The sequence below is a fragment of the Budorcas taxicolor genome, chromosome 17 (genome assembly GCF_023091745.1).
Source record: "Budorcas taxicolor isolate Tak-1 chromosome 17, Takin1.1, whole genome shotgun sequence".
Taxonomy (NCBI): Eukaryota; Metazoa; Chordata; class Mammalia; order Artiodactyla; family Bovidae; genus Budorcas; species Budorcas taxicolor.
This window is the reverse complement of record NC_068926.1, coordinates 55,955,309-55,979,970: the sequence shown is the minus strand read 5'-3', so window position 1 is coordinate 55,979,970 and position 24,662 is coordinate 55,955,309. Positions and strand designations below refer to the sequence as shown.

General features: G+C 46.7%; 1 protein-coding gene across 1 annotated transcript in view; it reads left to right on the top strand.

Annotated features, from left to right (window-relative positions):
- Window positions 1–24,662, top strand: part of CCDC60 (coiled-coil domain containing 60) — a 165,029-nt gene that overhangs the window by 105,862 nt on the left and 34,505 nt on the right. The window contains exons 3-4 of the mRNA XM_052655022.1: window positions 8,623–8,793; window positions 17,977–18,084. Coding sequence (XP_052510982.1) covers window positions 8,623–8,793; window positions 17,977–18,084 — 279 coding nt within the window. The remainder of the gene's footprint in view (window positions 1–8,622; window positions 8,794–17,976; window positions 18,085–24,662) is intronic.

The following is a 24,662-nucleotide window of genomic DNA, read 5'->3' as shown; positions in this document are numbered from 1 at the left end:
GAGTGGTCAGAGATAAAACCCAGGTCTTAGAGGACCTGATTGCCATGGGGAAGAGTCTGGCCTTCACCCTGAGCGCAGTGGGTTTGGAACACTCTGATGGGAATGAATCTGCCTTTCAGAAGAGCCCGGTGACAGCAAGGTGGACAATGGACTGAGGAGGAGGAAGATGAGATAGGAAGCTACTCAGAGGAATAGAGGCAATGAATGATGGCTTCTGGCTAGGGTGGTAGCAACAGGAAGTCAGTCTAGTGACATTTAGAAAGAAGTTGATATCACTTTGTGATCAGTTAATGATGAAGGGGGCGAAGCAGACAAAAGCAGTCACTCCGTTTCACAGGTGAAATGAATTGTATTTTGCTGCACTGAGGACTCCTGAATAGCATACTTATCTGTGTCCAAAGAAAAACTCTAGGCTGTGTCTTCTTCCAGCTCAAACATCTGCTAGGTGCGTGTGCGCTCTTCGCCCAGACCTCAGAAATGCCACGTAAATTTCACAAAGGAGCCAGAGAAAACAAAACCTGAAGCAGATAAAGCTACTTCTCTAATTGTGAGTCAGTTATTCTGTGTCTTTATCACAGCCTCAGTAGCATCTTTCTGCCATCTGATTAAAAGGAACCCTTGAACCAGCTCTCCTTTTGGGGCTGAGTCATTCAGAAAGAAGAGAAATCCATCTGAAACTTCTGATCTCAGAGATGAAATCCTAACTTGGCAAATCTCCCATTGTTAGGCATTGCAATTAGCCAATGACCCAGGGCCGGTAAAGAGATGTTCAGATGTGATTTAATAAGAGCGTGGTTGCAGTAAGCACTCAGAATATGTTTGCAATCAATTTGCTGTATACACAATATGCTACCAGAGCAATCTTTTGTGTATGCAGTTGACCTTTTTTCTGGCAATCTTGTCCTGTAAAGAAGAGTGAAATCCTCCATTGCAAATCACTGGTGCTCAGGAATTGGCTCTAATTTGCATGCTGACAAAGATATTAACTTGAGGGGGGTGGGTGTTGATAATACAACACGTCCTTTTGTCTGAAAGGTAGTTCAAAATCTGTGTTGTGACTACAGTTGACTGAAGTTCAATTACTGTAATAAATGTATTCCAAATTTCATCTCAATTGCATTTGCATTTTAATGAATGATTCTCACCTTCTTGTCAATTTGGCAGCCAGGCTAGATTTATTAAGTTATTGTATAAACAGGGCATTCTAATGCGGAAATTTAAATGCAAAATATTTGCTCGGCCACATTTGAACTGGGGCTGCTTTATTAATTCGTCTGCAGGGGTTGCCTCAAAATTCAAAAATTTAAGGACCGTGTTTCAGATCCCTCCGTTCCATCATGTTTGCCCTGTCCTCCTCTGAAATCGATCTGTCTGGGTGGGCTGACAAAGCAAGACGTGAGCCAGCCAGATGAAGTGGGCTCTCTAAGCTTTCAGCCTCCACAAGCTGGGAAGAAACTGATTTATTTGCTATTATTTGAAAACAGTAAAATTTGTTAAGTGAAAATTTCCCACGTAGGCAATTCCCTTCTGGGAGAGCAGGACATTCCTGAAATCAGATTGCCAAGAGTGTTTGTTCATCTTAACGTCATTCCACCTTCCCCGCCGAAGCTCTCCTGGCTTTATAGCCCCATATTTCTTGCAGGCAGAGACAGAAAATGTGAGTGAAAACCAGCTGGGATGCAGAGCCATAATACCATTAAAAGTTGTGGTTGGTTTTGTTTTTTTTTTAAGTACATCTGGGCTGTTGATTTTTAACAAAACGATTTGCAGTGGTTAATCCCATGCCCCCCATCATAGAAAGGTTGAACATGAGTTTCTCTCCCTGCCTCCTAACTCGCCAGTACTCCACAGCTTCCTGCCAGGCCCCTATGAAAAGAACAGAGGCTGTCTGTTTTAGATGACCGTCAGTTTCTTCAAGGCTCTGGGGATGGAGGCTGATTCAGGTAGTGGGAGACTCAGAAGAGCAGAGTGCCCTCCAAGAGTGAGAAGTGGCTGCCACAGCTGAGCTCGAAGAACTTGCTGAGACGAATCGACTGCTAGTGTGGGTCAAAGTTTTATTTCAAACTTGTACCAAGGGAATCAGGCTTCTAATAAAGCCAGTTTGAAGATTTCTTTCTGCAAGAGTTTTGTGTTTGTTTTTTTTTTTTTAATAAAAGGAATAGGACAGCTAAACCAGTGCGCCTCAAACTTCTGTGTGTATATGAGTCATCTAGGGGTCCTGTGAAGATGCAGACCCTCATTCAAGAGGTCTGAGGGGGACACCCAAGATTCTGCCTTTCTAACAAGCTCCTGGGTGTTGCTGATGCTGATGGTCCAGGGACCATACTTCGAGTAGCAAGAAGCTAGATAACATCACTCAAGGGTGGAGTGGCTCGGTAAAGATTAACAGTAGATGTGTGGGTAAATCTCACAATCAGAAAGGACTCTTGATCTCACAGAAAATTACACAGCTTATCAGATATGCTATCAACAGACACTTCTCTGAGGGGGCTGTTAATTGCCTTATGCCCCGAGCTCTGTGCCACATCGTGTCTTCTCAGGTCTGAGGCATGATTTTCTCAGCGCCATATTTTGTCATATCTAATAGGCACACTTTTCACATTTTAACAGCTCTGTACTGGAAATACCACATACAGTCATGTCTCAGTTGACTTTTCATGGGTTTTTCCTTCTTTGTGATTCGTGAAATAATGTCATGTCTTATAACAAATGGTGTATTTGTCAGCTGTTTTCACCACAATGCTGTGTAACAAGCTACCCTGAAACTCAGTGATTTTCAGTAAGTATTTCTTCCTTGCTTATACATCTGTGGTATAACGAATTTGACTGACTTAGGTTGAGATCAGCTGGTTCAGATCTGTTCTATGACATTTTTATTCTTCTGGGGTCAACGAAATAGTGGGTTTGGTTCTTGTCATGGACCCAACTGAGCAAGCTTATTTCAAGCTTCTGTTCAGGTCATACCTGCTAACATCCCATTGGCCAAAGAAGTCACATGGTGAAGCTCAAAATCAGGATGCTGGGTGTACATTCCACCCCTGAATGTAGGGAAGCGGGGAAGGGGGGATGGAGGGAGTATCCGGTGAACGATGACCTAATCTGCCGCAGGTGGTGACTTGGATTGGATTAAACATGGCCTAAAGAAGGAACATGTACACCACCAGTTTCTCTTCTGAGGGCCTAGAGGTGAACCCTGTGCAATAAGAACAGCCCAAAGATACATAAACTTGAAACTTTAAAGCTCTCTACTGAATAGTCTGTATAGGCTGTATATTATCACCCTGCTTATTTAACTTATATGCAGAGTACATCATGAGAAACGCTGGGCTGGAAGAAACACAAGCTGGAATCAAGATTGCCAGGAGAAATATCAATCACCTCAGATATGCAGATGACACCACCCTTATGGCAGAAAGTGAAGAGGAGCTAAAAAGCCTCTTGATGAAAGTGAAAGAGGAGAGTGAAAAAGTTGGCTTAAAGCTCAACATTCAGAAAACACAGATCATGGCATCTGGTCCCATCACTTCATGGGAAATAGATAGGGAAACAGTGTCAGACTTTATTTTTGGGGGCTCCAAAATCACTGCAGATGCTGACTGCAGCCATGAAATTAAAAGACGCTTACTCCTTGGAAGAAAAGTTATGACCAACTTAGATAATATATTGAAAAGCAGAGACATTACTTTGCCGACTAACGTCCATCTAGTCAAGGCTATGGTTTTTCCAGTGGTCATGTATGGATGTGAGAGTTGGACTGTGAAGAAGGCTGAGCGTCGAAGAATTGATGCTTTTGAACTGTGGTGTTGGAGAAGACTCTTGAGAGTCCCTTGGACTGCAAGGAGATCCAGCCAGTCCCAGGAGATCAACCCTGGGAATTCTTTGGAAGGAATGATGCTAAAGCTGAAGCTCCAGGACTTTGGCCACCTCATGCGAAGAGTTGACTCATTGGAAAAGACTCTGATGCTGGGACGGATTGAGGGCAGGAGGAGAAGGGGACGACCGAGGATGAGGTGGCTGGATGGCATCACGGACTCGATGGACGTGAGTCTGAGTGAACTCCGGGAGATGGTGACGGACCAGGGAGGCCTGGCGTGCTGCGATTCATGGGGTCGCAAAGAATTGGACACAACTGAGCGACTGAACTGAACTGAACTCAACTGAATAGGCTGGTGTTTGCAGCATATGCAGGCGGAGAGAGAAATCCCAGAATCAGCCCTGGGGGCTCCCAACCCTTGCTTGCTACTTTCCAGCCACTATGATCTTCATCATTCACTTAACCTCTTCCTTCTGTTTTCTTAACTGCAGATCACAACTGCTCAATGAGTTGACAGTAGTAATCATAGTACCCAATCATTGAGATACTACGCTAAGCTCTTTACATCCGCTGTCTCATTTAACCCTCCCAGCAGCCCTTGGAGGCAGGAATGACTTTTTTTCTCATTTGGAGGTGGAGAGACTGTGGTTCAGAGAACTTTAAAATCTGCCTAAGCAGGTAGCAGAGACCCACCCCATCCAGAGGCTGCCCCTCCAAGCCTCAGCACCGCATCCACTGGCTCTCAGATCAGGAGGTGCTTGGAGGGAAACCCGCCCCTTCAGTCTGACTCAGCTGTGCCCCAGGAGACTATTCCTATTGTCATACTGCACATTTTTCATTCATCAGCTCACACAGACTCCTGTAGAGAGAACGTATGTCCCTTAAATGTAGAAACCTTCTCCACTGCATCAGTGAAGAGGAAGTGGCTTTGGGTGGAGGAAACTTTCCATTCTATAATCTGCTTCTTCCTCTGCTTGCCTGATGCAGTTAATTATTTGCCTCCCCATCACTCCTCTTGCAATGTTAGCCAGGGGAGTTTTACACTGTGGGAAGCAGTGAGCAGGAGGTGCTGGGTGAGTGGACTTAGAGGCAGAAACTGCTCTTCGCTGCAAATACCTCCCTTCCCGCAGATAGCCTGGTAACAGCAATAATGATGAAGAAAATAGAGGGAACATGCAAGGGAATTAAACAAGAATTTGATGAAATATTAAGCAGTTTTAAATGGACGTCTGCAGTAGCAGGGGTGCGTTTCACGGCACGTGGAATGAACACCCCACAGTCCTGAAGTTCCCAGAATAGGCTCGTGGGTCTGACCTGAGGGCCCAGACATTTACCCGCCCCGCCCACCACCACAGACATACACATTGCCCTTGGCCACCTCTGTTCATCTCTCAACCAGTTCTTTCCAGAGGATCTAACAGCTGGGAGTCTGGCTGCCTTGCTTGACAGAAGCTGCAATTCTACCAGAAAACTTGCTAGATTGCTCAAACTGGCAACCACCATCTCCCCTAGTCTCTTCTGTCAGTTCACCAGTAAGACAGGCATTCATCAATACCCACATCCAGAGGTGTGTTGCAGACTTGGCTTTTCACCGTGTCCTCCTTATTCAGATCCTTGAAAGAAATCTCTTCCTCTTCCACCTGGAACGGCTAGCCATTACCCAAACAGCTTTTTGACGTCTCATGGTCACTGGAAATCACATGAGGGCTTATGTTTCCTTCTTTGCATTGGCTTCTAGGATGCTCAGGGCCAAATCTGTGTACTAGCTCGTGTGTCATGAGATTTGATACTTGTCTTACCTGATCTTGTTTCCTTATTCATCACGTCTCCTGCCTTTCTCACTTTTTAAATTGGCTGCCCCTAAGCAGAGACATTACTTTGTCAACAAAGGTCCATTTAGTCAAGGCTGTGGTTTTTCCAGTGGTCATGTATGGATGTGAGATTTGGACTGCGAAGAAAGCTGAGCGCCAAAGAATTGATGCTTTTGAACTGTGGTGTTGGAGAAGACTCTTGAGAGTCCCTTGGACTGCAAGGAGATCCAACCAGTCCATTCTAAAGGAGATCAGCCCTGGGTGTTCTTTGGAAGGAATGATGCTAAAGCTGAAACTCCAGTACTTTAGCCACCTCATGTGAAGAGTTGACTCATTGGAAAAGACTCTGATGCTGGGAGGGACTGGGGGCAGGAGGCAAAGGGGACGACAGAGGATGAGATGGCTGGATGGCATCTCCAACTCGATGGATGTGAGTTTGAGTAAACTCCGGGAGTTGGTGATGGACAGGGAGGCCTGGCGTGCTGTGATTCATGGGGTCGCAGAGTCAGACACGACTGAGTGACTGAACTGAACTGAACCCTTTTTGGAATAAGGGCATAACCAAGTCAAATAAATTTCTTGCCAAACTCTTAATCTCTACTTTTGTAGAAATAAGGTAACTTAGATGTAGAGGTGGAGTCTGTGAATTCTTTGAAGATGCATCCTTCATTGTAATGCCAGTGCTTGAATAGAACTTGATGCATAGTAACCGCCTAGCACAGACTCTGAGACAAAATAGGTGTCAGCTCAGGGCTTGGCACATAATACTCAAGCTCCTTTTATTTGCTGTGGCATGGACCATCAGCCTGTCACTTATTATAAAATTCATAAGAATTTTGTTAACCTTCGCAGTCAAAGAAAACAAAGAGTTGGGCTGTTCCACGTGTAGGTTTAAATATGTGATCATACTGTACTTAGTTTCCTAGGGCCACAGTAACAAAGTACTACAAACTGGGTGGCTTAAACAGCAGAAATGTGTTGTCTCAGTTCTGGAGGCTAGAAGTGCAAGATCAAGGTATCAGCAGGGTGGGTTTCTTCTGACTCCTGAGAGAGAAACTCTGTTCCATGCCGCTCACCTAGCTTCTGGTGGCTTGCTGGCCATCTTTGGCATTCCTTGGCCTGCAGAATCATCCAGGCCTTCACTGACCATGAGTTCGAAATGGTGCTAACCCTTCCGCCAGCCCTGTCTCTCACTCTCCCGTGTCCCTGCTTCATGCTCCTCCCAGTACTTAGCATGTCACCTACAGTTCACTGCTTTGTTCCGTGTCTGTCTCCACCCCCTGGAATAGGAGCTTCGTGAGGACCAGGATGCTGTGAGCTGTTTTGTTTGCTGCTGAATCTCAGCACCTAGAGCAGCTCCTGGCACATAGTGGGTATTCATACGTCTTTGTTGAATGGTTAATAAAGATGCAGCTGTTTAGGCAAACACTCACATTTGAAACTGGTTGTGAATCAATGCTATGACGAGTCTGACTTCACTGTTTTAAAATTTATTTCCAGTTGAAGGATAATTGCTTTACAATATTGCTTTGCTTTCTCGTGCTAAGGAGATTGGCTTGCCTTTCTGGAGGTCTGGGGACTTCAGCTGTCATGTAGAAGTGGTGCTGTAGGAGTTGTTCCATATTCTGATGAGTTTGTGGGGAGGCAGGCGATCTCCCCGTCTTACTCTCCACCGTCTTCTTCCATCCTTCTGATTTCATTGTGTGACCGTTGACGCTTCTGAGCTGCCCATCCCGCCTTCCCTCTGCCCACATAAGGGGGAGCGTTATAATAAGAAACCCAAGGTGGTCCTTGTTTGTTGCTGGAGAGCTCAGTCCCCACACAAACAAAGGACCCCTTGCCCCAGCCCTACTCCCACAAAACCCTAAGCCACCCCTGCTCTGCCCAGAAAGCCTCACAATGTGAGTTATGTCATTTTATGCCTTTGTGCTGTGTGTATGACGACAGCCTTGACCTCTGAACCAAATTCTGAGCAAAGAGGCTCCATGAAGTAACGTGATCATGAAATAGCGTTTGCTGTCACGCCAGCCCCAGCTCCCAGATTAACTCTGCATTTGCTTTGTTTGCGCCACAGCAAGAAAATCCTCTTTTGTGGAATTGAAGGGTTGCATATGGTTCCGGTTTTTCTATCAGCTTATCTGGCAATCTCAGGGTGTCCTTTGATGCGTGGGTTCAGAAGCTTGAAAGTGAAACAGGAGCATTTTTGTTTCAAATACGAATTCCACCTCACATCAACTGCTTGCATCCCTAAACTTAAAAGCCCACATGGACAATTCAGGGCCAGTTATGTATAATCTGGCCTCACTGTGTTCCACCCGGTACACAGTCATTTGATTTTGCACAGTTTTATGCATGAGGAACCTGAGAGATTATTTTGCTGTGACAAGAACGTGGCTGGACAGGTGACACCTGATCCTTGCCGCCACATTTTTGTGAAAATTTCAAATTGTTCCTATGAGATAGATGCTATGATTAACCCCATTTTAGAGATTAAGAATGTGGCATGTAGCGTAGAAATTCAGAAAAGTTTACTGGCTGAGAAGCAAGGTCTACACTTAGGAAAAGATTGCCAGTGACCTGCCAGTGACATACGTGTATGGTACTCAAGTACCACATGTCGTGGAATCTAAGACAAACCATGACAAACAAAACAAATAAAAATACTGCCAATTAAATCGGTCCTCCAGGATGTGAATTGTTATTCTCATTTCATAGTACCTAGCAGAGTGCCTCGCACACAGCAGGCGCTCAATAAGTATTTGTTGAGTGGTGGAACCAGAACCTGGAGAGGTTAGATAATTTGTTCAAGGTCTTTGGTAGGAGGTGGTCTTTGGTAGAAGTCAAGCTTAGGGTAAGTAACTCTGACTTTGGAATTCTAAAGACAGGAAGTCTCCTGCTACTGGGCCTGAGAGTGTCCTTCAGTTAATTGTCGGTCCCAAGATAGTAAGACATTGCCTTGAGAGCCAGCCCATCTTTCTCCCTCTTTCTTTTCTTCAGCACCTTAATTCAGTGGGTGAAGATTGGCCGTGGATACTTCACCATCCTGAAGGAGGAGAGTGCCTTGAAAAAGAAGCAGCAACAACTGGAGAAACTAAAAGAGGAAGAAAGAAATAAATTCCAACCAGCCAAAATGCTGTCAGATATCCAGTATGGGGATTTGGTTCTGCCGTAAGTAGACCTCTGTCGCTGCAGCCCCGTGGCCTTGGGAAGGACCATTGAGAAGGAACACTGGCTGGTTGGGTTGAGGGGTGGCAGCTGTCTCGCACGGGAAGCCCCTTCTTAGGCTGGTGTCTGATGACTTCTTTCAACCCGACCCAACCTACTTCGCCAGCCTCACCTTCAGATATTCAGTGATCTTCTACTACACATGTCCGTTCTCATATCCAGAGCCAAGAGCTAACCAGGAAATCGTGCAGGTCCCCAGGTGCGCTTCTTTCCCTCTTCTTCCAAGGTTTATCCCTACCTCTAGATATTTTCTTGTGCTGTTCCCTACTACATCCTCTCCCTACTAAAGTGCTACTTATCCCTTATCCTTACAAGCTCAGCTTAAATGCCACCCTCCCCTGCAGCTTCCCGAATTTCAGCCCACCACCTCCAAAATCCATTCTGGACTCTTTTGAGTTCCCATACTGTGTTTGTATGCTACTTTGTTTCATTACAGATCAATATCCCTGTTCTAGACCTTCTCCTGAAACCTGAGATCCTAGTTCAGTGTCCACCGAAAGCAAGTGAACCAAAAAAAAAATCGTTGTGGTTTGTTGAATACAGTAGCCTCCCTCTTTTTGTAAAGGTCTCTCCTCTGGTTGGGAGAAGACCATCAACAGACTGGAACATTATGAAATACCCTATCATGTAACAATAACCATGCTAATAATCACAATTTATAATGGGTGTCTGTCTACCATGTGCTTTGTGCACATCTTTCTGTCAAATTTTCAAAATGTTCCTATGAGATAGATGCTATGATTAGCCCCATTTTAGAGATTAGGAAATGGCAACCCACTCCAGTACTCTTGCCTGGAAAATCCCATGGACAGAGGAGGCTGGTAGGTTACAGTCCATGGGATCGCAAAAAGTCAGACACAACTGAGCGACTTCACTTTCTTTTCACTTTTAGAGATTAGGAATGAGGCTTAGAGATGCTCACATAATTCCCATTATTGAATTATGGAAAGCGTCGCCTAAGTCCCAAACTGAGTGACACCAGCTTTCATGGATTGTGCCATTCTGCAGAAACAAGCTCCGGGGATACTTCTCTTGGGCAGAGCGAACAAGGCATAAATCAGGGATGAGAAGGAAATGCTACAGCAGGAAGAGAGGAAGTGCTGGGTTGGCCCCAGTTTTCCGTAAGATGTTATGGGAAAAACCTGAATGAACTTTTGACCAACCCAATGTATGTGATAGAAATGGCCTGCCACCATAGCCACTGTCCTGATAAAGCAATGGGCTCTGCCCTGGCTCCACATCAGAGTCACCTAGGTGCTTCTCAGACCCATGACAATATCAGACTTTCTGGGGGTGTTACCTGGACATAGCCTTTTTCAAAGCTCCCCTCGAAAATGCCCATGTGGAGCCATGGTTGAGAGTTACTGTGCTAGAGCTGACTTTAGGAACCCAAGTTGCCATGTTGGTGCCTAAGGAGGAAATGGGATCCCCAGCAGATAGTCCCTTTCTTCTGCACCGCTCCCCAAATTCTGTTCTTCACAGTCCTTCCAACACAAAGATCGAACCCGCATCTCTTATGTCTCCTGCATTGGCACATGGATTCTCTACCACTCGACTGGAAAGCCCTCTCGTTAACATAAAGAAATATGAATGTGTGCATCTTAAAAGCGATAGTCCTGTCAGTGGAATCGCACAGTATGGGACCTTTCTGTGTCTGGCTTCTTTCACTTACCATAATGTTTTGAGGTTCATCCCAAACAGAAAGTAGACTGGTGGTTACCAAGGGCTGAGGAAGTTGGGCAGATAAGAGAGTGACTGCTTAGTGGGTGCAGTGTCTCCTTTGGGGCTGATGAAAATATTTTGGCACTAGAGTCAGGTGATGGTTGTACAACCATTGGTTCAAATGCCATTGAATTGCAACCTTTGAAACAGTTAATTTTATGTTAGGTAAATTTCAACTGAAGAGGGAATGAAGGGAGTTCTCCTCTGGGAGGCCCTGGAGTGGGGGTGAGGGTCAGGCTGGACACTGGTGGTTGCCAATCCTCTTAAAGCTCAAGGTTCCCTGTGACTGTTGGGAACCCTGAGTGTGGACCACGAGGGGCTGGTATGGTTCTAGTCATCTTCCCCCTGAAAGTGTGGCCCTTGGGAACCACACTTATTGTAAGGAAGGTCTCTCTCCTCTTTGATTCCTCATTTGGGCAGACTTTGTTTTCCATCCCCCTTGCCTTGTGAAGCTGTCAGAGGGACTAACCTTCTATAGCTTGACAGACATCCTTAGGACCAAAGCAGCACTCAGGCTGCCTCACCTTTCCAGTGGTCTCCAGTCTCACTCCAGTTTTGGCTAAGAGATTCCCACTTTGTGGTCGGCTCTTTGACACTTTTTTAAAAAGAATATTTTGTCCAACATTTTTGCTTATTTATATCTAAAGCTTTGGTCTAAATAAACTAGCCCACCATTTGGGCATTTATTTAAGAGGAGAGAAAATTCTGTGACTTACAGCCCCCACCCCCATACCTTCCAGGGAGTGAGCATCCCAAGGAGAAGCTGCCTTTGGCGAGCAAAGGGTATTCAGGTGAACAAGCAGATACAGAGGAAGAGCACAAAGGCTTCCCGGATAGATAGAATGGGGACATTCAGCAGACAGGCTAAGGGTGTGAGGAGAAGGGACCCTTTGGAAGAGAGAAGAGCGAAAGGGCAGCCATCACTGGGTGAGAACAGAGATATCTAATGAGGGTTTTTATAAGGTTTTGCCTCAGAGTGTGAGATGTAAGGCCTTCCCTGGTGGCTCAGCGGTAAAGAATCCACCTGCAATGCAGGGGATTCAGGAGATATGGGTTCAATCCCTGGGTCAGGAAGATCCCCTGGAGGAGAGCATGACAACTCACTCCAATATTCTTGTCTGGAGAATCCCATAGACAGAGGAGCCCAGTGGGCTACAGTCCATAGGGTCACAAACAGCTGGACTCGACTGAAATGACTAAGCACACGTGCATGAGAAATGTAAAGCTATTTATTCGTTTCCCCACAAGATCTTCACTAAAATATTCATGGCCCCTTAGCGCATTATGGTCTTAGACCTTTATCTTGGCTTCCCAGTAAGCATAGGGGTGAGACAGGGGGACAGTCTCGACCCCGGCCCAGTCTCATTGTATAGCCAGCCATTTATGTACTGAAGACCTACTGTATGCGGGCCTTCTGATGGCACGAAGATGTGAGAAGGGCGGAGGAACAGCCCCCACCACGCGTGAAGCCACGACACGGCACCATGGTGTGCACCCAAAGTGTGCCTGCAAAAGGAGGACCCTCCTCGCGTGTGTTTCTCCTTTGCTCTCATGCCACGGCCACACTCACACTTCGGACACCAGATGCGTGGGGTTTTCCCCCACACCAAGCAAATGTCTGCAACACCATTGGGGTGTCCTACCATCCTATTCAGTTCCGATGCTTTCCACGTGGAGTTAGCATCAGAGCCCACAGGTTAAGGGTTCACTCCCACAAGGTGACCCCCCACATCAGATGCCAATCACTAGTCCCAGGCTATCAGCTGTACTTCTGATCAGCCAGCTATAAATCAGGGTTCTCATGACCTCCTCTTTGAGTCTGATCATTTTCTAGAGTGGCTCGCAGAACTCAGGGATACACCGACTTACATTTTCCTATTTCAGTTCAGTCGCTCAGTCTTCTCTGACTCTTTGCGACCCCATGAACTGCAGCATGCCAGGCCCATTTATTATATAATAAAGAGTACAGATGAGCACCAAGATAAAGTACATAGGGTGAGATCTGGGAGGGTCCCAAGCACAGGAGCTTCAGTCCCTCTGGAGTTGGAGGGTTTGCCGTCCTCCTGTTACTTGGATGTGGTTATCAACCCAGAAGCTCTCCAAACCCCGTACTTCTGGGATTTTTATGGAGGCTTCATCACATAGGATGAACTGTTGTTAATTCAGCCTCTAGCCCCTCTCCCCTTCCCAGGGAGCTGCCAGCTTCTAATGGCTCAGTCTTTCTGGTAACCAGTCCCTATCCTGAAGCTATCCAGGAGCCCACTAAGAGTTGCCACATTTGAATAAAAAGACACCCTGGTCACCCAGGAAATCCCAAGAGATCTGGGAACTCCGTGTCATGACCCAGGGTATAACACCAAACATTAGAACAAGAGCTGTCCCTGGTGCTCTTGTATCACTTAGGAAGTTCCAAGAGTTTTAGGAGCTCTGTGCCAGGAACTGGGGGCAGAGACTGATATATAGATACAGATAGATAGATTTCCATTATTTCACAGTGTCCAGCCCCTTCAGTTTTGGAAGTGGAAAGGAAATCTGGAAAGAATTCCCCAAAAGGTCCCACTGAAGGTCCCCAGGACCTTCAGTGCTCAGTGGGAGTTTGTTGGGTGACACAAAAGAGATGTGGTTATACCCTGCTATTTCAGTCCACCAGAAATCCTACAGCCAGCATGCCTGCTTAGAAAGGCCAGAGCTGGAGGAGGAAGCTGTGATGGTGTTTATCTTTTGCCAAAAGTCAGAAATGTGATTTTCAGAGTGAAAAAAGAAAAGCAAGCAATCCATGACCTGAGCCACCACCATCCAGCCACTCAGGGGACCCTAGTGAAGTGTCCTCCCAGGACCTTGAAGGGGCACAGGATAGACAAAGCCACTCAATGAATTGAAGGAGTCTCACCCTTTCTGTAAAGGTCCCAAGAGCTCAGAGCAAATCTTGCCCATAGTGTCACCTAAGAGCCCAGTGACGCTCTTTGAGTCTGGTACTTTCAGTGACATTAGCCAGCTGGCAGCCCTTCTCTAGAATAAAGAGAAGGAATGAACTCGTGGCTCTTATTTGGAAGAGGTTTTTTCTCGGATTAGCAAGCACACAGACAGGTGCTGGGGAAGATGGCCTCTGTTAAGGACCCTTCTGTGACCATTTCAATAGTTCAGTTATAATGTTTGCACGTGGTCATTAATCCATGGTTGCAGAACACAATCCTTCCCTCTCCAATCCATGTTTCAGTGTGCATGACATGGTTTATTTAAAGTTTAATAAGTTTAAATATGCATGAGATCATGCCTCTCATAGACATTGGTCTGGTTATGTCTTACCCAGTGGATTCTATAAGCTGTGCAATGCTGGTTATTAAAATAAAACTGGAGGCCATTATTGCACATAGCCATCAGATGCAGGTGGGGAGGCAGGTGTTATAAAATAGCACTGGGAGATGGTCCATACCAGTACGAAGTAGTGGGTAAGAGCACAGGACTGAGGTTCAAGTCCCAACTTTGCACGTAACAGCTGTTTAACTTTGGGCAAGTCACTGTGCCACTCTGAGGCTCCTCTCTCTACACCCTTGTGAACCTCACCAAGCTCTCAAATTTGTTGTGAGGATTAAATAAAATAATGCTTAATATAGAGCCTGACATATGAGACATGCCTAGTAATTGCTAGCTGTTATTACACAGTGAAATGAATTTAATCTCCCTGGGCCTCAATTACCTACAACCCTCAGATCTATGGCTAAAAATCTCAATTTCCAGGCAGGCTAGAAAGTATCTCACATCTAAGAGCTGTGTTCTATAAATATAATTCCAATCACAGAATTATCAAAAATACAAGTGTTCATTTAGAACTGCTTTTTTAACACAGTGTTTGATCCTGTGCGTTATAAAAGTAAAAGGGATTAAAAGGAATTATCCCCCCCTCTCCCCACCACCCCACCCCCCAATCTAAGACCATAGGGTAAGTTCTTTCAGACCAAAGTTTTAAATCTGACAAGCTACTTAGGGAAGAAAGAAAATCAAGCATGTCCCCAAAGATTCCTGCCTGCAAGCAGTCTTTCTCACTGTGTTCAGTGACCTCATTTCTCAGCTGCAAATTCAGCTGAAAAAGGTGAAAAAAAACAATGGGTAGAATTTGTCTTATTATTGCAGTTGAGAGGAAACATAAAACAAGCAATTAAGGAGTGTAAAAGCTGGGTTAATTTCCACATATTCCAAACTACTGGGGGACTAGGTGGAGCCAGTAAGACTCCGAGCACCAACATACTGGCTTGTGGTTTCCTCAGCTCCAGGGCGGAATTAAGAGCCTATGGAAATGGAAGTCTGGGGACCTAGATTCTGCTCCTGTTTATGTTTCTGGCGTGCCTTGCGGCTTGCGAGATCTTAGTTCCCTGCCAAGGGATTGAACTCCTGCCCCCTGCATTTGGAGTGAAGAGCCTTAACCACTGGACCACTGGGAAAGTCCCCTTATTCTGGTCTGACTCTAGTTAACTCTATGACCCCAGGATTGTCCTCAAAGTCCCAGGAGGAGGGTAAATTCGTAGTGGGTGCCCCCACTTCACCTTTTCTGCCTCCCTCCGTCTCCTTTCCCTATGCTAAGCCAGAGTGATTTTTCCGAACATAAACTGCTGCCGATTTAAAATCCTCAACGGCCACCATTCTTTATAAGATGAGGACTGGAAAAGTCTGAGCCGGGGTTGCGAGGCTCCGGACAGCCTGGCCCTTGTCTTCCCCTCCAGCCACACTTTTCCCCACCTTCCCTCTTCCACAGGGCCTCTTGCCCCACCCTCTGCCTACTTAATTCTCATTCAACCTGCAGATCTCAGCTCAATATTTACTTTTGTTCCAGTTACTGTTGCTGTGAGCAACCACTCCAAAACCCATTAACTCAAGACAGCAAACATCTATTTCACTCACACATCTGCCATTTGAGTGGGGTTCAGGGCGGAAGGATCATCTACAGAACCAGCTGGGATGGCTCAGAGTGAGTGTCTATTTCCGAGAGGGCTCATCCATGTGAGTGGCACCTTGGGGCTGCTGTCACTCTGAGCTCGGCCAGGACTCTGCCCCCAGGAGGCTCTTCACAGCCTTCCCATGTCTCCGCCCCGCCCCCCCCCACTCTCCCCCCAACCCCCCACCGCCACCAGCACGCTGGTGGCTAGGAATTAAGAGTGAGCCTCCCAAGACATAGAACAGAAAAGCTGCCAGTTCCTGGAGGCTGGGCCCAGAAATGGGCATCATGCTGCTTCTGACATGTCCTGTTGGCCCAGCCATTCACAGAGCCAAGATTTCAGGGAAATGGGACTATATATTATAAAGCCACCTTCCCACTGAAAGAGACTTGGGGCATATATTTCTAAATTGATACACCTCCCTCCGGACAGTATTCTCAGACTCAGTTTCAGCCAAATTCTCTGTTAGGGGCTATCTGAGCACCATTCATGCTCCCACTGAGTCTTGTCACAACTGTGTTTGTGTGAAGCTCATCTCCCCCATGAGGCTCTAAGCTCCAGAGGGCAGGGCTGGTTCTGTCTCCTGCATCACTGCACCCGCAGCCCCCAGCACAGAGATGTTGGATAAATGTGGGTAGACATGAATGAATCAGGGAACCTGTCAATGATTCAGTCAATGTTTAAGTGCTCAGGCAGAGAAAACTACAAGGCTTTAAAGGAGCACGCAGGTAGCCTGAATACTCAGGGCAGGCTGGGAGTGAGATGCCAGGGGCTCTTAAGTCTCAAGCAACCCAAGGGGTACCCACCTCCTGCATAGGTGGGCAATGGTCTTGATCTTGGACCCCACCCACCTCTTACCCAGAGTGGCAAGAACTTTACAGTCTCCATCTTTGTGTGACATCTCCCAGTTTTAAAATACAGACAACTGATTCCATTATGCGCACAGTAGGCTTATGAAGATGTGACTGTGGGCTCGATTTGGTCATGGGCAAAAAATATTTGCCCTATGACTCAGGCATGCCAAAATTAAGGGGAAAAAAAGACTGCTTTCTCTGACTGAAATGACTTACTCCATGATGGTGCTGAAAAAACAAAAAACTTATTTATGTTATTAAATGTAGCTTAATGTTTTTCATTTTTTGAAGCAGTCTTTTTCAGACAAGTGTCTGTCTGGGCTGATTCACGTCTCTGTAAGCATCATGTCCCCTCCCTTCCTGTGATGGTTTTGGCTTCAGAGGAAGCCCCTGTGTTCCCTGTGGGGCAGGGAATGGGCTTTGGAAGAGGTATGCCTGGTTGTGGCTGATCTTTGGGGGAACACTTGTGCCCACTTCTGAAGTTTGAGGTCCCCGCATCTCACAGCCAATTCATCTAGCTGCTGAGTCAGCTGTCTGGAGGGTTGGGAGAAGTCTCTTTAAGGGAAGGACCACAATTGAGAACCACTGACTCCAGGCAGCTCCTTCCCTGTGTCCATCCTGTTGTTTTCACTTCTCACCATTCCCATTGCTAGGACCCCGGCCCAAGCCAGCATGCTGTCTCCAGCTGAAATTATCACGGCACTTCTCATCTGTCTCCTGGCCCTCTTCCCCTGCCATCGGCCATTCTCAAAACAGCAGCCAGAGGGCTCCTTTGTAAGAAGTCGCATCATGTCTTGTTTCAGTTCAGAATCCTTTACTGTCATTCACAGAAAAGGCAAGGGTCCTCGCACTGGTCTGCAAAGCTCCTGTTCTCTCTGCATCCCTCCCTCTCTCCTCTTTCTGTTGCTCACTCCACTCTAGACAAACGTGCCTCCTGGCCGTCTCTAAAACACACTCCCACCCCAGGACATTTGCACCCGTCACTGCCTCTCTCCAGAAGGCTCTGCCCCCAGACGGATGAACGGCTTGCTCCCTTCCGCTGCAAATTCTTATCAAATGTCACCTTCTCAGTCATGCCTGCCCCAATCATTCTGTTTAAGATTGCAGCCCCTAGCTCTCCCAGCCCTGCTGAACTCCCTTCTCTTTTATTCTCCCCATAGCATATATCACTTACTAGTGGGAGGGAGGGGGTGAGGAACGGGTCAGCAAATTCCAGCCCCTGGGCCCCCAAGCTGGTTTGGTAAATAAAGTTTTATTTAAACCCTGCCATTAACTTACTGTTTACATCATCAATGGCTTTCATGCTACTAAGTAGTCAAGATGTGGACTGAATGTCCCACAATAGCATAACTGTTTGTTTCATCTAGTATATCAGTGTACCACACAGCTGCCTGACTGATCTTATGTGTTCTCTCTGCTCGTTCACAAGAATAGATGCTCCATGAGAGAAGGGGGTCTTACGTGCTCTGATTACTGGCTGCTTCTGGGACCTTCACCTTTCCAGCTGAAATTACTGGCTGGTGCATAGTCGGTGCCTAGTGATATTTGCCAAATAACCCCTCGCTAAAGATGTGGGCAATTAAAACTGCTGCTTGTCATTCGCTCTGCTTCTGCTTCAGCACATACGGGGATGAGAAGACGAAGAAGGCAGTGGCTGAAGTCATCCTGCGACCGTTCACCCCCATGCACAGCTGCATCATTTCACCCTCGCTGCCCGAGGCCCACGTGTAAGTAGTCCCACCTCGGGCTTGTTTGCTTCACTGCTTTATCATTCATAGCCAAGGTCAAATGACTCAACCAGCTAACGGTCATTGGGAGCTATTCCTTTGTCCTCTTGAAAGGGACAGGGAGCCTGGGGCCAGCAACGCTGTGTGGCGTATAAAAATAACAGAAAGCAGACATGGTGCCTTAGAGCTAAACGACAATCCAGCTGGGACCGAGTCATTCCATTCCTTACCAAGCCAGACACTCTAATATCAAATAGTTTGCAAAGCCTGATAAAATCTATCTGCAATGCAAGCCTGGCAGATGTCTCACCTGAGCCTCTAGGGGCACGTTTTCCCCAAGACTCAGGGAGTTATTTCCCAGAGAAGCCCCTACTGCCTTCTGAGCCAACCCCAGGTACAAACTCATCATTGCATGGTGTAACGGGCTCAGCAACCCTCCAAGGAATACTCAGGCTTTCCAGAACCTTAACATCTCATTCCCCTCCTATCTATTCCAGAGAATTCTCAGCCCAGCTTTTCCTTTCTCACTAGTTAGCCCTTTTCAACTGGGAGATTTCAGGGACAGAGATTAAGGCAAGACTGCTCAACCTCAGCACTATTGACATTCAAGGACAAACAATTCTTCTTTGAGAAAGACTGTCCTGTGCACTGTAGGATGTAGGATACTGGGCAGCATCCATGGCCCCCACCCACCAGATGCTAGTAGCCAACCCCCTCCCCAGCTCTGACAACTAGAATGTCCCCAGGCATTGCCAAATCCCCTGGGGGCACAATCACACACACACACACACACACACACACACAGGTACCCCAGCCCCCTCCTATAAGAACCACAGCTTTAGGGCAATGGGCATGGGGCAGTGGATTCTAGACTTCTCTTTCTGCTCATTTGTCAAATATGTGTTAGGTCCCAAAGGCATGCACAGTAAAAATGACACTATTGACTGCTCTGGTGGGCCCTGTTCCACTCAGTCCTCTCAGCAGCGCTTTTGTACAGGTATCTTATTAGCCTGTCTCTGCAGATGAGAGAACAGAAGCTTGAAGAGGTATAGTAGCCTGCCCAAGGTCACAGAGCTCAGCATGTCACTGCACTGGGGTGTTAAGCCAAGTGTGTCTAATTTCAGAAGCCTGATCTCTCACCACCATACACTACACAGAAGGTATATCCCAAGGTTTTACCTCTGAGGAGCTCATGATGTATTTGGACTACCAGGTCTCATGTACTTAAAGCGTAAAGTAATGGACTGAAATCCTAGGACAATATGTCAAGTCATTAATAAGAGCACTTATTTTGTGGGTGGATAATGCCACCATTACCAACACTATTGACAACGTCATCATCACCAGCACCACTGGCCATATCACCATCCTCCTCGCCATCGTTATCACCATCAACACCATGTATTTGGACACATTCCTCTCCCTAACTAGTATTTCCACTTTTCATGAGCCCCACTCCCCACTTTTCTCCTATCTCCGTTTGATGGATATTATGACTAGTTTCATCACAGACTTATTTGTTTAGGGACGTTCCAACTGGCCGCCTCAATTGGATGTTCTTAAAACATCTCTTTACAAAAGTAAGTTTTGCAGTTTCTCATAATGACCCTTGGAAACACTTACACTTCCATATGTCTCTCCATGGACAGGCCTTCTGAACCCAAATGGTGTAAACAAGTGGTTCTTAGGCTTTTACTTGGATCTGAATCATTTGGGGATCAGGACTTGGGTGAGGGGAATGTCAAGGTAAGGAAATGCCTGGAAAAACACATATTCCTAGGTCCCAAAACCCATTTCCTTTGATGTGAGCAAATAGAGGTTTATATCAGTTGCAGAAGTGACTGGAGTTTTTGCTCATCTTCCTTCAGTGCTAGATGGGGAAACTGAAGCCCAGAGAGAAGGCAGAACCTGCCAAAATTCTCACAACATCCTCACAAAATTCTCCTGACTTTAAAATCAGACCTTTGTGTCAAGTTTGTTGGATGATGATGGTAGTGGTGACGATCACAGCAGTGGCTGTTATTTGTTATATCCTAGAACAGGGATCACCAACCTCTTTCCTAGAGGGAAAAGGGACAGGCAATAAGTATTTCAGGCTTTGCAGACCAGATGATCTCTCTGGCACCTGCAGACAGGTATCTGTGGGGGATTGGTTCCAGGACCTTCACAGATACCAAAATCTGTGATGCTCATGTCTTTTATGAATATAAATGGGAGTAGTAAAGTCAGCCCTCTGCATCCAGAGATGCAGAGAGTCAGCTGTACTTTGTAGTTGCAGCGTGAAAGTAACAGTGAATGGATGATGTGGCTGTGTTCCAATAAAGTTTTATTTGCAAACACAGGCACACACTCCTGCAGTAGACTGAAGGCTGACTCTTCTCTTCCTTGGCTATTAAGAGGCTCTGGCTGCATTTGAAGACTGTAACAGTAATATGTTGCTGTATGACAGAACATCTCAAAGTAGAGTAGCTTGAAAGAGCAACCGTTTATTGTTCAAAGTCTGCAGGTCAGCTGGGTGGGTCTGCTTGTCTGGATCAGTTCCGCTGGTCCAGGCTGGGCTTGCATGTGTGTGGGAAGCTGGCAGCAGGCCCATCCAGGGCAGGACCTTACACCCAGGTCTGTTGGTTGGTTGGTGGCTAGGCTGACAGGAGGGACCATCGCTGTCATCACGCAGCATGCTAGCTGGACTTGTTCCATGGCTCTCAGGAAGGGCTCCAAGGACGAGAGCCTGAGCACTCAAAGCCTCTTAAGGCTTGGGCTCAGAATGGACCCAAGGACCTTTCCACTGTGTCCGACTGGCCAAACAAGACATCAGGCACGCCCAGATACAAGGGATGGGGGAAATGAAGATTCCACCTCCTGATGCGAGAGACGCCAGATCACACTGTAAAGTACATGGATGCGGGGAGGGGTGGAGAATCCAGGCAGTTTTATCATCATTCTACCACAAAGCACCGGGCAGAGCCTGCCGGGTCAGTTCTCAAATTCCGAGTCAGTTCTCAAATTCCGAGTCTTCACACCAGCCAAGGTGGATTTCAGTCCCAATAGGAGTGATCCTAGAACGGGCTGAAAATTCTCAAATGACTATATGGGGATCAGTTCAATGATGCCAAGGAAGACTGGATACTTAAAATATATATATATATATATATAGAGAGAGAGAGAGAGAGAGAGAGAGAGAGAGGTGAGGTGCTGTCTGCAGGAAAGAGGACAGCCTGTTCTTTCCTCTCAGAGCTGACTGGACTGTCCTTACAACCCTTCCTAAGCAACTGTGCCTACAGCCACTATCCTGGTTTGCCCTCAACAGTCAGCATGGGGTGCCTTATATGCATTTTCTGATTTCTCTTAGTAAAAGGACAAAACGTTGTTTTCTTCTCAGGGATGTAGATGCCCACTTGTATTGTGGTTGGTGTGGCCGTTTCAACAGAGTGGGCTGCTTATTCAGGTACACGGACCCCTGGGAGCTCTCCCAGAGTTCTGACTGCTAGGATTTTAGAAGCAGGATTTGTGCACCCTGGTTAGCGTTTCCATCTATTATGCCCCACATTTAAGAAAATAAATGCTTTCTCTTTTAATTTAATAACAGTCAAGATATTGTGCTTTGACCTGACAGATAATCACTATGAAAAAGGAACAGTTTCTATCAAGCATGTTTCTGGGGACCCTTTCTTTCTGCCTCTCTGTTTTGCTGCGTGTGAGATGAGAGATCTTTGGGTTTGAGACACTTTATTTTTTCAGTAAGACCTTATTTGTTTTTAGAGCAGTTTCAGGTTTAGAGTAAAATTGGGTGGAAAGTGTAGAGATTTCCCACTTACCTCCTCCCTCTGCCCAGCCTCTCCAGTGCGTCCATCCCCCACCAGAGTGGGCTATGTGATAGAATCGATGAACCGACAGTGACACCTCACAATCACCCACAGCCCCTGGTTTACATTAGGGTTTGCTCTTGGTGGTATACATTCTATGGGTTTAGACAAATGCATAACAACATGTATCCATCCATTCGTGTATTATTCAGAGTATTTTCACTGCCCTAAAAATCCTGTTTACTCTGCCTATTCTTCCCTCCCCCCATCCCCAACTCCTGGCAACCACTGATCCTTTTACTTTGTCCATAGTTTTGTGCTTTCCAGAACGTCATATTGTTGGAACCATGCAGTATGTAGCCTTTTCAGATTGACTTCTTTCACTTAGTGATACGCTTTTGAGATTTCTCCTTGGCTTTTCATGGCTTAATAGCCCATTTCTTTTTAACACTGAATAACAGTCCATTGTCTGGATGTACCACAGTTTATTTATCCATACGTCTCTAAAGGTTACTTCCAATTTTGAGCAATTATGAACAAAACTGCTGTAAACATTTGTGCACACGTTTTTTAAGGCACTTTTTATAAATGGAAAAAAAGGTGCAGACCCATTGGATGAAACCCTGTTCTGCTGAAAAGGGAAGGAAGGCTCTGTCCTGTAACAAGAGACATCAACTTTGTGTTGATGGTTAGAACACAGATTCAGTAACCAGGCTATCTGGGCTCAGGTTCCAGCTTTGCCATTTGCTGCCTTTTTGACCTTGGGTAATTTCCAGGACCTCAGTTTCTTCATCTGAAAAATGGGGATACTGATAGTACCTTCCTCAAAGTGTTGTTACAAGAATGACTTTAACTAATGGATGTAGAGCAGTTAAAACAGTGGCTGGCACAGAGTAAGTGCTCTCTGGGGCGAGTTTACTATTATTGTCATTTTGCTGTTGTCGCCACTCTCCTTTGTTACCTCTGTGGTTGTACACAGAAGAACTGTGCCCAGATTTTCAGCTCCAGAAAATGTCAGATCCAAACCAATTTATTCCCACCATATCCCATTTAGTAACCAGAAATGTACTGAGCCTACTCTGTGCCTGGCACAGAATTGCCTGTGGTAGACAATACGCTGAAGCTCCCTGGCTTGTGGGCTGGGGAGACAGGTAACAGGCAGTTACGAGACAGCAGGGACACAATGTGTATGGACAAAGGGACACATTGTAAGAGTAGGAAGGCTTCAGAACCTTCTCAGAGAGAGGAGGCTAGAGAAATCAAGGAAGGCTTCCTGCTGGAGGTGACATCTGACCTGAGACCCAGTCACTGAGAGGCAGAGGAGGAGGAGGAAAGGGAGTGTGTATCAGGAGCACAGAACAGTGCTGAACGCCTCACCTCACTTTCACTGGAATGATTACCACCATCATACAGATGAGAAAACTGAGACTCAGGAAAGTTAAGTACTTTGGCCAAGACCACATAGCTAGCAGATGGCACAGCTAGGGTTTCAACACAGTGCAGAGAGAGTACGGCAAGCTTGTGCCTCTGAGCAGAACTGCACCAGGCTGCAGATGGCAGCACAGTGGGGCAGGGGGACTCGGGGCTGAGGAGGGGGACTCAGGGCTGAGGAGGGGGACAGTCTCTCCCATGTGAAGGGGTGTTGGTTTACCAGGGCCATCATAGCAAAACACCACAGCCCAAGTGGCCCAGACATTCTGAAAGAGAAATGTATGCTTTCCCAGTTCTGGAGGCTGGAAGCTCAAGATCAGGGTGCCCACGTATTGGTTTCTCCTGAGTCCTTTCTCCTTGGCCTCACACAGTCTTTCCTCCGTGAGCATGCGCTCTAGTATTTGTGTGTCACACCTCCTCTTCTCATAAGGACACCAGGCAGATTGGATTAGGACCCACCTTAACAGCCTGATTTTAACTTCATCACCTCTTTAAAGGTACAGTCACAGTCCAAGATGCTAGGGATTAGGACTTCAGCTTGTGAGTGGAGGGGGACATCATTCATTCAGATGGTTTAGGGAGTCTGAAGATTTTCAGCAAAGGTAGGAAAGGGCCAGGCTTGTGCCTGTTCCTGTCCCTTGCAGAAATGAATCCGAGGCTCACCTGCCCCTTGTCCCCCTGTGATGCAACAAAAAGGGGGTGTCTGCAGAGGGTTAGGCACATGGCACAGCCACTGCTACTGTTGGCACCCAGAGCTGCCAACATGCACTTACCCTGTGTGGATCAAGATGATATAGGGAGGAAGAGGAAGGGGAGGAGGACCGTGGACTTGTAGTTTCTTTAAAGCAGAAGAGAAACAAAAGAAGGAAAGGGCTTAGCAGAAAAAGAGAGAGAGAGAGAGTTGCTGACTCTAGTTTTCCTAATACCTGGTGGACACGTCCACCCCAGAACATGGGGACTGTGAGTGGAGTGCCTGGAAGCAGCTCCCCTGCAAGCTGAGGGACTCTCTGGGATACCCCTGGGCCAGCTCCACACTTGAGCCCCAGGGCTCAGGTTCCACCTTGGGAGCCAGGCCTTCCTGGAAGCCAGAGGGTGGATGCCTGCATGCCCCTCTGAGCACGAGGCCCAGGAACCCTGGGGAGCATCGATCAAGCCAGGAGCAGTTTCAGAGAAGAGCACTTACACAGGTTCTAATGGAGGCATCTGGCGCATTAGTGTAAGAGGAGGAACCAGGCAAGGAGGGGCGGCTAGTTAGGACTCCCCCTCGTTTCCAGGAAGAATGCAGGCAGTGAGTTAACCCTGTGCCAACCTTGCTCAGGGTGGCCACTGCACTGGGCCCAAACC